Below are 12,572 nucleotides of genomic sequence, written 5' to 3'. Positions count from 1 at the left end.
CTCTTGGATAATTAGTCACCTTTATTATATTGATATCTTGGATAATTAGTTACCTTTATTATATTGATCTCTTGGATAATTAGTTACCTTTATTATATTGATCTCTTGAATAATTACTCACCTTTATTATATTGATCTCTTGGATAATTAGCCGCCTTTGTTATATTGATCTTATGGATAATTAGTCACCTTTGTTATATTGATCTCTTGGATAAATAGTCACCTTTGCTATATTGATATCTTGGATAATTAGTCACCTTTGATATATTGATCTCTTGGATAATTAGTCACCTTTATTATATTGATATCTTGGATAATTAGTTACCTTTATTATATTGATCTCTTGGATTAATAGTCACCTTTATTATATTGATCTCTTGGATAAATAGTCACCTTTGTTATATTGATATCTTGGATAAATAGTCACCTTTGCTATATTGATATCTTGGATAATTAGTCACCTTTATTATATTGATCTCTTGGATAAATAGTCACCTTTGTTATATTGATCTCTTGGATAATTAGTAATCTTTGTTATATTGATCTCTTGGATAATTAGTCACCTTTGTTATATTGATCTCTTGGATAATTAGTCACCTTTGTTATATTGATCTCTTGGATAATTAGTCGCCTTTGTTATATTGATCTCATGGATAATTTCATAATATCACCTCTTACCTTTCTTTTCTTACCAGATAACATGCTGAGATCATAACTTGTTAGGTAATTCTTCTACCCCCAGAATCATCCTACCTACCTTTCCTGAACCATTTCCAATAAATCAATATCTTTTGGAGACCAAAACTGTACATAGTATTCCAAGTGAGGCCTAACTAGACATTAGTATAGAGAGTTAATTGTGTATTTTGACTTCTCAATATGTCTATAAATACACCAGAGAATGCTAACAACTTACTACTACATAACATGTACAAAATCGTGTCACAAATTTTCAAAGTGGGTATGAAACCCCCCTTGCCTAACACTAGACTAAGGAACTATGCCGATCCTATGGTTTATTGTTGGCTTTTATACGTTAAAAATTTCTTGCAATCCTCGAATAAAATAGTGTTATGATGATGAAATGTCATCTGTGAATGTTATATAATTAGATAACTTTGTATTAGAAAATGATCAACAGAAGTCAAGATACCATGTTTGCTGGGTTATAAGTTTCTTTTTCCTTAATGTTAGCTCTCATGGGACATTCACTACCATAAAACTGGCCAGCTGACTGGCTTTCAGCTTTATCCAGTGGGCATCTACCCACAGCTGACTCGTGTTTGGCTTGGCTGTCATTCTGGGAGTTGTTGGATTTATCTGCATGCTTCACCTGCTCTGAAGAGTTTTCTTTGTTCTCACTGACATTCACAATGCCCAGGGGTCCAGAAACTTGAACTCCAGATGAATTGTTACCCATTGTTCGGCACTATCTAATTCTAGAATCAAAAACAGAGTACAAAGATTCAGTATCATTAAATAGAATCAAATCCTCATGTTTCATTAAGCTACGTATATTGCAGGGAAAACTAACAAACTATAAGGGAATTAATTCACATTTAACAGCAACTTAGAAATCTTTATCAAAGTGATACAGCAGTTAAATATATTACTTCACAACATTTTAACTTATTACATTAAAACAATACAAAATAATGAATATATTTATCTGGACTTTGTGTTCAATTTGTCTTGATAAATATTATAATGAAAATTTAAACCAAGTCAAACAAATATCAAGGTTGAAACTGAAATACTCAAAACTTTCAGTAAAAAAAGAAAAGAAAAGCACAAAAAATTTAATAACCAAGTATTTCACTAGAAAGCTAGCAATATAAGCTTTAGGCTGTTATTCTTCCCACAGTCAAAAGGTATTTTAAATCAAGCCTCTCCACAACTTGATGATATCCCTCATGTGGCCAGAACTACATATGATATATATGAAATCAAGCCTAACCAGTCTTGGTTAACAAAAATTCTCACTCTTCCAAACTTCTAAACACAAAACTTTATTAGTTTATTTTTTTAGCAGAGCAATAGACTGTACTGAAAGCTTCCAGCTTTTAATAAAAACAAACATATGGGATTCTCTTTTTCCATAACTACAATACTTTTCTCGTGCTAGTTCTTTCCAAATAAACAAACACCTAATGCATAACATTACATTACCTAGATGTTAAGAACACCAATGTTCCTTTTGAACAAAAGTGACACTCTCAAAGTAATTTCTTAGCATTCTAATAAATAACCTATTTTGTCACTCAAAAGGTTTACCTACAAAATTCTGCCTTCAACCTGGAGATACTGGAAGTAAAGTACACAGGAAACAAATACATAAGATCATTATTTTAATGTTTTAATCATAAATAATGCTGCTAGTTTCATACTCTATTCTAAATAGATGTATACAATACCATAAGTTAAATACAATGAAGTATATTTATCAGTTGGGTATCATCACTGTTAGGGATATTTTAGGCACTGCAGTTTTGGAACTTATGGTTGTATTATCACTTAGTTACTGGAACTAAATCCTAAATTGGTCAGATAGAAGAATAAAAAAATTTGAATAAATAAATTATATGAAATATCAAACATCTTTCATTAAACAAATTCACGCATAACAAAATGAACATCCATAAAAACTACAGTGATTGGACTCGTAATCATTTTAAACTGAGAGAAAACTTTTCCCTTTCTTTTAAAGTCCAGGGGAAGAGATATTTTTCAACACTCGGTTTTACTTAAGATACAGAGCAGATCTGCTGTTAAATGCAGTTACTGTAAATTTCTTTAATCTCTCGATACAGGGCATTTATAATTTACGCTAACCCTTCCCCCATTCTATTGATAAGTATTATAATGTCCTCGGTTTTGATGAAATATATCTGGTACTGGTAGCTTTATCAGTTTATGTAATACTATTTAGATCTACTACTATGTTTTTGTGCTAGATATTATACTTGTATTGTAATACTGATCCCAGTATTTACTATTATTATCATGTTTATATATATACATCAGTATTTCATATTTTTCCGATTATAGTACTAACTACTTTTATTACTTACAACTTGTAGTTTTACTGCTACTACAGTAACTACTAGTACTTTACAATGTACAATGGTAGGTCATTACTAGCAGTAGACTCGTTGTAAAGTCTGTTAGCGTCCAAGTTAGCTTAGAAGATTAAAAGAAACAAAATTCGTACCTTTTTACCTCAAGTAGCAAAATCTCGTGGTTTACTAGAAGGGCATAATCACTGCCACCTAGCGTAGCTATTCATATTAGCAGCTAAATGCACAATACACTGTAAAGTAATCTGAAATAAAATAAAATTTATCTCCACTGTTGCGTAACATCACCAATTTTTTAAGGTAGTTTCTGAAAAATAATAATTTCAAAGTTGTTTATAAATATTTCAACACCATTAACATTTATTGCCTCCTAACAAGTTTGCACCTCAAGTTAAGTTAAATAGCAGGGTGTCTATACAATCTCCTGCTAATCTTGCGAAAAAGTTTATATTGGCGAAACTGGCAGAAATTTAGATAAAAGACTCGCAAATCATGAAAAGGATGTTAAAAATTGTCAAACAAATAATGCCAATTTTCTATAGATAAGGAATCCTGGTAATTAAATCAACTGGAAATCAGCCAAACTAATACACAAAAACTAGAAATTGTGCAAAAGATGAAGTGTGGAAAGTTCATAGGTTGTTAAGGTGAAACGCCTCTGAAGGTCACTTTAAGATGAACCCTTTTCTGACGTCATTTGTCTTTAAGGGACTTGAAATTGTGGTTATTTGTAGAATAAATTTTATATCTATCTCTCTCACAAACAAACATTGGACTGAAGAGGGCACATGAAAGTGTAGAAACTTGTATCCATATAAATTTGGTGTTTTTCCGTAAGAGAGGATTTAAATTTTATTTTACTTTAGCCATTCGCGTTTCTCACAGTAAATATAACACTGAAGACTTTATAATTGCAAAAAAAAATTCACATAACAGTTGTATTTGTATAAAATGAAACGGAAAATCACTGGCTAAGATATTTTAAAAAATCTGTTTTAAATGCGTATATTGTGAAATCTCGTTAAATATGAGTTCAATGTGCCTAATCAATTAAATTTATTTTTTAACATATTTTCTCAATAGAAAACTAACGCCACTAATCACAATAAGTTAATAATAAGTTTTATGTTAGAACAATTTGTATGGGATGAAAGCTTTTTCTAAGCTGGCGAAATATGATTATAATTAATTACAAATGTCATAAGACACCAGCATTAGGCATACTGTATTTTTCACGGTACAATATATTCTTTGCTCCATCCCGTAGCGTTTGTCAAGAAGAAGATTGTATAATAATAATTCAACCACACTATGTCTGCCTATTCATTGCCGACGACGCGGTTCACTGAATAAAGACCTCATCAGGACATCTGATGAAATTTCAAAATTTTAGCATAAAATAAAATTTAACCTCGTCAGTTCTATTACTTCCCCCCATATTCTATGCTCTTCCCAAAGTTCACTAGTGTGTGTATATTCGAATATACTGTAAAAATTCCAAAGAGTTTGTTACTAAGCTAAAAAACAAAAAGGTGAATGAAAAACATAAAAAGCTTATTCATTAAAGTCCCAATAGATGGCGCCCTAAAAGTATTATCTAGAATATGAAATGAAATTTTTACCCAGCCTACTGCGAAAGATGAACTAACATACCTCGTTAGAGAATATATTGGTAACTTCTACTTCAATATATATTTTTCTCACTGAAACCACGGTCTTAACATGGACAGTCTACTACTCCCTTTCCTTTGTGTGAAAAAGAAACAAAACAACCCTAGCTAGGGTTTGAAATCCTTTATAAGATAACAGTATATACAACAACGTCTCAAGCTCGGCATTTCCATAACTTTGTACAGCTTTTAGAATGCATACCGAAACACAAGATTTAACTATTTTTTTCTGAGGATAGATGTTTTTCTACGATAAATATACCAATAACCAGTTTGGTAATTATACAGTGCTGTGTTCGACTTAAGGTGAAGTAGCATATGATGTAAGTTAGCGCCACAATATAAAATTCGGCGATACATAAGCATTAATGTCAGTTACGATTGTTACATTTATCACTGGTAAGTTTTATCCAGAAAAATACATGATGCATACTCACACAATCTGCAAAACCTACTCACATGTGTTAAATAATTCCTGCACCCATAACTGGGGTGTAACTCTGTGTTAATTCTCGTTTGAATAACTGGGGTGTAACTCTGTTAATTCTTGTTTGAATAACTGGAGTGTAACTCTGTGTTAATTCTTGTTTGTATAACTGGGGTGTAACCCTGTGTTAATTCTTGTTTGTATAACTGGGGAATAACCCTGTGTTAATTCTTGTTTGTATAACTGGGGTGTAATTGTGTTAATTTTTGTTTGTATAACTGGGGTGTAACTGTGTTAATTCTTGTTTGTATATCTGGGGTGTAACTCTGTTAATTTTTGTTTGTATAACTGGGGTGTAACTCTGTGTTAATTCTTGTTTGTATATCTGGGGTGTAACTCTGTGTTAATTCTTGTTTGAATAACTGGGGTGCAACTCTGTGTTAATTCTTGTTTGTATAACTGGGGTGTAACTCTGTGTTAATTTTTGTTTGTATAACTGGGATGTAACTCTGTGTTAATTCTTGTTTGAATAACTGAGGTGTAACTGTTAATTATTGTTTGAATAACTGGAGTGTAACTTTGTGTTAAGTAGTTCTTGTTTGTATAACTGGGGTGTGATTGTGTTAATTTTTGTTTGTATAACTGGGGTGTAACACTGTGTTAATTCTTGTTTGAATAACTGGGGTGTAACACTGTGTTAATTCTTGTTTGAATAACTGGGGTGTAACTGTGTTAATTCTTGTTTGAATAACTGGGGTGTAACACGGTGTTAATTGACAACAGGTAGTTGTTGTAATAAAGTGAAAAATGACAGGCTAGCAGATTTTCCTAACAAAGCTAAATTCTTTTTTTACGGGTGTTAAAGATAAGTAAACATGACCTGTCAGACTTAAAATTATCTTTGAAACCGTTTTTATAAAACAAAACTACATACATTGTTGTATAGTCGTCAAATATATGGTAATTTAGACAAAACACATTTGTTTTTCTTTCCACACAAGAGTTCAAAATGACTTGTTACATACCTTTTAAACTAATGTTCATTAATTTTTAGGTTTCAAAGATACTTTCATAAAAAGTGACTTAAAATACAAACGACTGACCCGATGTGTAACCTTAATCCATATGTTTTCTTTCTTTTTTAATTTCATAACACTGTCCTCATTTTCAGTGTTTTCTATATTTCAGCACAATATGGATATAATTTCAATGATGCATAAATGATCAAAGAAACGGGTAAAAATGGAAGAACTTGTTTCAAATATCCCTTTTTTTAAGGTTCGTGTAAATAAAGACACCATGAATCATCTCCTAGCTGTAAAAAGTACTTTATTTACAGAAACAGACTTCTACTTTGTATTTGAAGTTAACTTAGCCATCGGTTTTGTTCCACCTCGTACATTTTATCTAATGCCCAACAATTTTTTTTTTTGTTCTGCGAATATTCACATACTAACAAACCATGTTGTTTTTTTCAACATTTTGTTACATTAAACAAATTCTGTGTTTTAGCCTAGTTTGAACAACGGAGCAAAAGATCTTTTATCCAGGGTGGCATAAGCAGACCTCAAAATAAGACGACATTTGTCATATCAATTGTGAAGCAAAACTTACATAACAGCATTACTGAAATTAAATATGGAAGAATAAATTCATTGTTTTGGAATCATGTGTGACAGTTTTACACCTAGTAACTCATACTTTTGAATCATGTGCCACAGTTTTACACAGAGTAACTCATACTTTTGAATCATGTGCCACAGTTTTACACAGAGTAACTCATACTTTTGAATCATGTGCCACAGTTTTACACAGAGTAACTCATACTTTTGAATCATGTGCCACAGTTTTACACAGAGTAACTCATACTTTCCTCCACTTAGTTGCTGTTTAAATAAAAGTACAATTAAGATGTATGTTTATTATCACCCAACATCTTAAACACAGAATTTTAAGATCTATGTACTAGTACGAAAAAATGACCTTTTTTCCTTTTTTTTTAAACAAATAAAATTTACATCAAATATACATACATACCATTTTTATAATTAATGTTTTAATGGCTTAAAAAAATATAAAATGCAACAAAACATACTGTTACGTATCTTATGTCTGAAACGGGATAAAAAACACCATTCTACTGTCATAAGCCTATCACTACAATGTGCGAGCCATACACAAACATATAAATGAATCGTTACCTACTGCTTCAAAACAATCAATTACACAGATTCATGATTCAATTACAGCCTAAAGAACTGTAAGAGCTGAAAAAAACATCGAGAGAAAAATACTTTGTTGTAGGAGTATTGTACAGATAAAATTAAAATATTCCTGATAAAAAATACACATTAAAAACTATAATTTTTAAAAGAAAAAATTTTGTTCACAAATGCTATTAAAAATTAACGAGTTTCAATAAATTCAAATGATCAAGAATTTTACTTAATGAATTATATAAACACATTATTATTCGGAACAGAGCAACAAAACATTATAAATATATGTATATATATATATAAATTTCACAAATTTCAAACTTGGCACAAAGAGTAGTTAATATCCACTCTTATTTTTCCATACAATCCTCTCACTGCTTCTCAGAAATAAAAAAACTAGATATGAACATGATTGAAACTGTTTTTTTTTAGTACAAAGATACAGGATGGGCTATCTGCATTCCGTCGACTGCAGAGAAACTGACTCCATATTTTAATGGTGTAATTGAAAAAATTGGACAAAAATTAAAAGACTTTACATCTACTGATCATGTATGCATGCTGTATGAATGTTTTGTTCAAAGTGTCAGTACATTTTTCTCCTGGTTAAAACACAGTATGCAATATTCTCCGACTCCATAAAAATTAAAAATGCATTAGTTCACATAAAATGTACAAAACTCGATGTTCACTAATGTATCGGAACATTACAAAGTTCTGATTGAAACTTTTACATAAATAAAGACCGAAAACAGTGCCATACGTATTCACAAATATGAATAAATTCAATGTATGTACGAATGGAATACTATCCACCTCGATAAAATTCAAAATAGATCTTAAGTGCTACCACCTATGTATTTCCAGCTTTAATGATATATATGTTCCTTTATCAAGTGTCACATTAGGCAATGGGTAACAGAGTTCAGAGGAGGTAAATACTGACAAAAATTTGACTTTTAACACTAGGCTCACTTTTATCCCATTTGCCTTACAAGTTCACGTAATTAATAATAAACATTCGTTAGTTGATAAGTGGCAGCTCTTCGCTGACGATTCACTTAATGAAACTCCAAAATATCTAAACAAAAACTCTGATTCAATTTCAGTGAGAAGACTAGTTCCATTTAAAGGCTCATATTATTCTTAGGGTAAAGTGCTTTGAATTTAAACAACCCTCTCATCTTACTCTGTTGGAGCAGTGCTTTGAATTTAAACAACCCTCACATCTTACTCTGTTGGAGTAGTACCTTGAATTTAAACAACCCTCACATCTTACGCTGTTGAAGCAGTGCTTTGAATTTGAACAACCCTCAAATCTTACTCTGTTGAAGCAATGCCTTGAATTTGAACAACCCTCACATATCACTCTGTTGAAGCAATGCCTTGAATTTGAACAACCCTCACATATCACTCTGTTGAAGCAGTACCTTGAATTTAAACAACCCTCACATCTTACTCTGTTGAAGCAGTGCTTTGAATTTAAACAACCCTCACATCTTACTCTGTTGGAGCAGTGCCTTGAATTTGAACAACCCTCACATCTTACTCTGTTGAAGCAGTGCTTTGAATTTAAACAACCCTCTCATCTTACTCTGTTGAAGCAGTGCCTTGAATTTGAACAACCCTCACATCTTACTCTGTTGAAGCAGTGCCTTGAATTTGAACAACCCTCACATCTTACTCTGTTGAAGCAGTACCTTGAATTTGAACAACCCTCACATCTTACTCTGTTGGAGTAGTACCTTGAATTTAAACAACCCTCACATATCACTCTGTTGGAGCAGTACCTTGAATTTCAACAACTCTCACATCTTACTCTGTTGAAGCAGTGCCTTGAATTTAAACAACCCTCACATATCACTCTGTTGGAGTAGTACCTTGAATTTTAACAACCCTCACATATCACTCTGTTGGAGCAGTACTTTGAATTTAAACAACCCTCACATATCACTCTCATGTTTAAATTGCTTAATTGCAAATGATTAGATCATCTCTGTTATGAATCATTTTGAGATGAGAAAATAAAAGGATGATGTTCAAAATGCAGTCTCCATAAGACACACACACAAAAAAACACTCTCATTAGTACAGAATCTTATGGTCGTTTTCTTAATGCAAATATATAAACAATGGGATACCTGCACTTTGCCCACCATGGGTAATCGAACCACAGTTTTAGTGCTGTAAGCCCATAAAACTTACTGTTGACCCACTGGAGAAGTAGCTCCGATGGGAAAATAAAGACCGAACTAAACATGGCCACTACTGTACAGTTGCAGCCACGATGTAGCTCATTATACTTTAATTAATATCTTCAGCAGTGTTTTGGTTAGGTCAATTTCACTGTCCGTAAGATGTAAGAATCCATTTTCCAGGTAAAGATCTCAGAACACACTGTGTCTGTATTAAGGTAATAATTTGAGGGAGAGCAAACACAAAGTACAAATTATTGCATAAAGTATTCCGAATGTTCAGGGGGGGTATCTTTCTCAAATCTTTTTGCTTCCTCTTGCATGCTCTCTTTGATTTTTAGTATAGCTGCTGACTCATTCTGATCCTGGATAAATGTCAAAAGAACATAATCAATCTTCAATTACATGACTTATAAAATCTATGTTATCACGACTCATAAAATCTATGTTATCACAACTCATAAAATCTATGTTATCATGACTCATAAAATCTATGTTATCATGACTCATAAAATCTGTTATGACTTATAAAATGTACATTATCATGACTTATAAAATCTGTTATCCTGACTTATAAAATCTACGTTATCACGACTTATAAAACGTTTTCATGACTCATAAAATCTGTTATCACGACTCCAAATCTATAGTCGTGATAACGTAGATTTTATAAGTCGTGATAACCATCAAATCTGTTATCACGACTCATAAAATCTATGTTATCACGACTCATAAAATCTATGTTATCACAACTCATAAAATCTGTTATGACTTATAAAATGTACATTATCATGACTTATAAAATCTGTTATCTTGACTTATAAAATCTACGTTATCCTGACTTATAAAATCTATGTTATCACGACTTATAAAATCTATGTTATCATGACTCATAAAATCTATGTTATCACAACTCATAAAATCTGTTATGACTTATAAAATCTATGTTATCACGACTTATAAAATCTATGTTATCATGACTCATAAAATCTATGTTATCACAACTCATAAAATCTGTTATGACTTATAAAATCTGTTATCATGACTTATAAAATGTACATTATCACGACTTATAAAATCTATGTTATCACGACTCAAAATATATGTTATCATGACTCATAAAATCTGCTTTCATAACTCATAAAATCTATGTTATCACAACTTATAAAATCTGTTATCACAACTTATAAAATCTATGTTATCACGACTCAAAATCTCAGTTATCATGACTCAAAATCTCAGTTATCATGACTCAAAATCTCAGTTATCATGACTCATATAATCTATGTTATCATGACTCATAAAATCTATGTTATCACAAATTATAAAATCTATGTTATCACGACTTATAAAATCTATGTTATCATGACTTTTTTTTTAAAAGAATAACAGGTAACATGCTGCCTAGAAAATAAATGCTCCTAAGACATACTTAAAACTAATTTTGTAACTAATGGTTTTCAATGCCTGTGAAATATACAGCATTCACAAGTTATCAGCATGAATGAGGTGTTTCAATGTGGTAACGATTCTGTAATAACATGCAAACAATAATCAAATGAGAAAAAAAAAAGTTTTTTATTTGTAGAATTCATAAGATGTGATAACTATGACCACAAAATATCTCTGTCAATTCACAGTTGAAGTCTGAAACTGAGCTGAGACGAAGAAAACAAAACAACTAAATAACACAGTTCCAAAAACTGAGCAATTCCTTTGTGAAACGGAATAGATAATAAAAAATGTTATCGAATAAACCTAAAATTTCACGAAACTTTAACAGTGGAACTGATAATGGAAAAACACCATCGAAAAATATCTGCAGATCCACAATAACTTTTTCTATATGATACAGCTTTCCCCTTCGACCACTGTGGCCTATTATATGCCAAGCTTTGCCTCTCAGAAATTTAAGTGCAGTACTTTCTGAATTATTTTAGCCTGTCAGTTTTGATATGGGTGCCGAGTTGGTTCTTTGACTGAGTCTTGGTTGAGAGGGAGGAAACTAAAAGCGTTTTCAAATTATTCCATGACAGGAAAATAGATTGCAGAACTACTACAAAAGAAAGGTGAAAGTTATAGTCTATTCTACAAGTAGTCGAAAGTAGTATGAGCCAGTTCATTGCGAAGAAAAAACTTTAACTATTAGGGGGAAAAATGTATGCAGACAGACATAAGCCAAATGAAAAAAAATATATATATATATTATATATACATATATGCAAAGGAAGACAAAAAAAAAAAAAGATAGCAAGAAAACAAAGTGGTCATCAGCTACAGTTTGAGTCTTCAGTCTGTGAAAGATCACAAGAAGCAGGAAAATCAGTGCACTAAAGGTGAGGGTAATGACTCCAGTGAAGAGGCCAACGTACCTGTGATTCTATCCTGCACTTAAATTTCACAAGGGTGCCCCCTGGTGACCAGCACAAGCCTGCAAATGGCACTGCATGTCAATTCCTGATGTATCCCCCGGCATCTGTATCCCAAGAATATAGTATCAGCAACTGACCTTTTATATACACACTGAAACCAACTAGAATCTTGGCCAAACCTCAGCACTGAAATCTTAAGCTTTATTGTTACTGCTCTTTACACACAAATACAAAATGTTTGTTTTCATAATCACAGATATCTTTACGTAAAGAGGAAGAACTGATGAATACTCACGCTATCCTGTCCATAACCAGGGATACCATACTCGACCATAGGAGGTCCATCCTCCCTAGGAGTTCCTGGTCCATTAGCAGGAGATGTTTTTATTCCATCCAAGCCATCACCTGAAATATTGTTTACTTTTAATTGTGTATTGAATGACTCTTATATTAGTTAAAAAAAATTACTGGTTGTGCAACAAATCTCGGATACTTTACATATCTCACTCACGTGTATATATGGTTGTGCAACAAATCTCTGATACTTTACATATCACACTCACATATATATATGTTGTGCAACAAATCTCTGATACTTTACATATCACACTC

At 31.9% G+C, this 12,572-nt stretch overlaps 2 protein-coding genes across 5 annotated transcripts in view; both read right to left on the bottom strand.

Annotated features, from left to right (window-relative positions):
* Window positions 1-3,274, bottom strand: part of LOC106472363 (cytochrome c-type heme lyase-like) — an 11,395-nt gene extending 8,121 nt beyond the window's left edge. For 2 of the 3 annotated variants that reach the window (XM_013933001.2, XM_013933000.2), the window contains exons 1-2: window positions 3,212-3,274; window positions 1,154-1,439 (exon numbers count right to left, since the gene is read on the bottom strand). In XM_013933001.2, coding sequence (XP_013788455.1) covers window positions 1,154-1,420 — 267 coding nt within the window. In that variant the 5' untranslated portion in view covers window positions 1,421-1,439; window positions 3,212-3,274. The remainder of the gene's footprint in view (window positions 1-1,153; window positions 1,440-3,211) is intronic. The other variant, XM_022400949.1, reaches the window with a different exon arrangement.
* Window positions 3,275-6,486: 3,212 nt separating this feature from the next.
* The window catches only part of LOC106472364 (single-stranded DNA-binding protein 2-like), a 9,893-nt gene continuing 3,807 nt past the window's right edge, over window positions 6,487-12,572 (bottom strand). The window contains exons 4-6 of one of the 2 annotated variants that reach the window (XM_013933003.2): window positions 12,256-12,365; window positions 11,961-12,064; window positions 6,487-9,953 (exon numbers count right to left, since the gene is read on the bottom strand). In XM_013933003.2, the coding sequence (XP_013788457.2) occupies window positions 11,987-12,064; window positions 12,256-12,365 (188 nt within the window). In that variant the 3' untranslated portion in view covers window positions 6,487-9,953; window positions 11,961-11,986. The remainder of the gene's footprint in view (window positions 9,954-11,960; window positions 12,065-12,255; window positions 12,366-12,572) is intronic. The other variant, XM_013933002.2, reaches the window with a different exon arrangement.

The sequence above is a fragment of the Limulus polyphemus genome, unplaced genomic scaffold (assembly GCF_000517525.1).
Source record: "Limulus polyphemus unplaced genomic scaffold, Limulus_polyphemus-2.1.2 Scaffold5274, whole genome shotgun sequence".
Taxonomy (NCBI): Eukaryota; Metazoa; Arthropoda; class Merostomata; order Xiphosura; family Limulidae; genus Limulus; species Limulus polyphemus.
Note: the sequence above shows the minus strand (reverse complement) of the source record. Positions and strands in the feature narration are given on the sequence as shown.